The 1,705-nt window shown below is 44.7% G+C and overlaps 1 protein-coding gene across 1 annotated transcript in view; it reads right to left on the bottom strand.

The window, feature by feature from the left end:
- Naip (NLR family, apoptosis inhibitory protein) overlaps nucleotides 1–1,705 on the bottom strand; it is a 68,003-nt gene that overhangs the window by 13,430 nt on the left and 52,868 nt on the right. The window contains 1 exon segment of the mRNA XM_013015826.1: nucleotides 274–441. Within this exon segment, the coding sequence (XP_012871280.1) occupies nucleotides 274–441 (168 nt within the window).

Genomic DNA, 1,705 nt, shown 5'->3' with positions numbered 1-1,705 from the left:
CCACTTGAGCCACAGCGCCACTTCCGGCTTTTTTCTTTTTGCTTATGTGGTGCTGAGGAATCGAACCCAGGGCCTTGAGCATGCAAGGCAAGCGCTCTACCACTGAGCCACCTTCCCAGCCCAGCTCTCTGCTTTTCTAATGACAAAGAATGTTATTCCCATGAAGTATTCAATATAGGCTATACCAGATCATAGGATTTTAACTCCTAAATAAATTATTGGCCAAGTAACTTGCCCAAGTGACATAAAAATAAGTCCAAGTGTCATTCTCACCCAGTTTGGAGGAATCCTTCTCAGAGAAAATTTGAATCCATAATTTCTCCATATGGTGGAGCTTTGAGAATTCTTCCGGAATGACTGAAAAGACATCTCGTTGATTGTCTAATTTCACAGATAATTCTTTAAGGCATGGGAACTTGTCCAAGTTAGCTAAGATTTGGTCTGAAAAGTAGCACACAGTTTATTTTGGTTCATCAGCTATTCTATTTTTTTGTTTGTTTGTTTTGTGCTGGTCATGGGGCTTGAACTCAGGGCCTGGGTGCTATCCTTCAGCTTCTTTAGCTCAAGGCTAGTGCTCTACCACTTGAGCCACAGCACCACCTGTGGCTTTTTTGAGTCGTTTATTGGAGTCTCACAGCTTTTCCTTCCCGGAATGGCTTTGAACTTCAGTCCTCAGATCTCAGCCTCCTGAGTAGCTAGGATTATAGGTGTGTGCCACTGGTGCCCGGATAGGAAAGTCTTAGTATTTGTATCGCCAGTTAACCAGGAAAAAACCAGAATGAAGCTGGGCACTGGTGGCTCATGCCTGCAATCCTAGCTGCTTGGAAGGTTGACACCAAGAGGATAGAGATTCAAAGCCAGCTCAGACAGAAAAGTCTTCAAGATTCTATCTCCAAAATAATCAGCAAATGGCCAGGCTACAGGTGGTAAAGCACCCACTGAGTAAGCAAGTCAAGAGTATAAGGCCCTAGGTTCAAGTTCTAGTATCCACAAAAAAAAAGCCTCTAGGGCTGGGAAGGTGGCTCAGTGGTAGAGCGCTTGCCTTGCATGCATGAGGCCCTGGGTTCCATTCCTCAGCACCACATAAGCAAAAAAAAAAAAAAAGCCTCTAGTTAGCCCTATGTACTTATTAGGGTAACTTTATGAAAAGAAAGGAAGAGCAAGGGGAGGACAAGTAAGGTTGATGAGGACATGGAGACCTTGGAACCCCTGCACATTGCTTCTGGGAATGTAAAACGGTGTAACCACTGTGGAATAGAGTTTGGAATGGCTGGCTCAACCATGTGATCCAGCAATTCCACTCCTAAGTATACACCCTACACAGTTCAAAACAGGGACTCAACAGGTATTTAGAACCCTGATATGCACTGCAATATTATTCACAGATAGAAACAATCCCAAATGTCTATCAATAGATGAGTAGAGACAGCATAGTGGCTCACACCTGTAATCCCAATTACTTAGAAGGCAGAGATAGGACAGTAAGGGTTTGAGGTCACGTGGGCAAAAAACTTACCAAGACCATATCTCAAAAAATGAATCAAGGCCAGGCGCTGGTAGCTCACGCCTGTAATCCTAGCTACTCAGGAGGCTGAGATCTGAGGATCGTGGTTCAAAGCCAGCCCGGGCATGAGAGACCGTGAGACTCCTATCTCCAATAAACCACCAGAGAACCAGAAGTGGTGCTGTAGCTCAAGTGGTAGAG

This window comes from Dipodomys ordii, unplaced genomic scaffold (assembly GCF_000151885.1).
Source record: "Dipodomys ordii isolate 6190 unplaced genomic scaffold, Dord_2.0 Scaffold28, whole genome shotgun sequence".
Taxonomy (NCBI): Eukaryota; Metazoa; Chordata; class Mammalia; order Rodentia; family Heteromyidae; genus Dipodomys; species Dipodomys ordii.
This window is presented reverse-complemented; position numbering and strand designations above follow the sequence as displayed.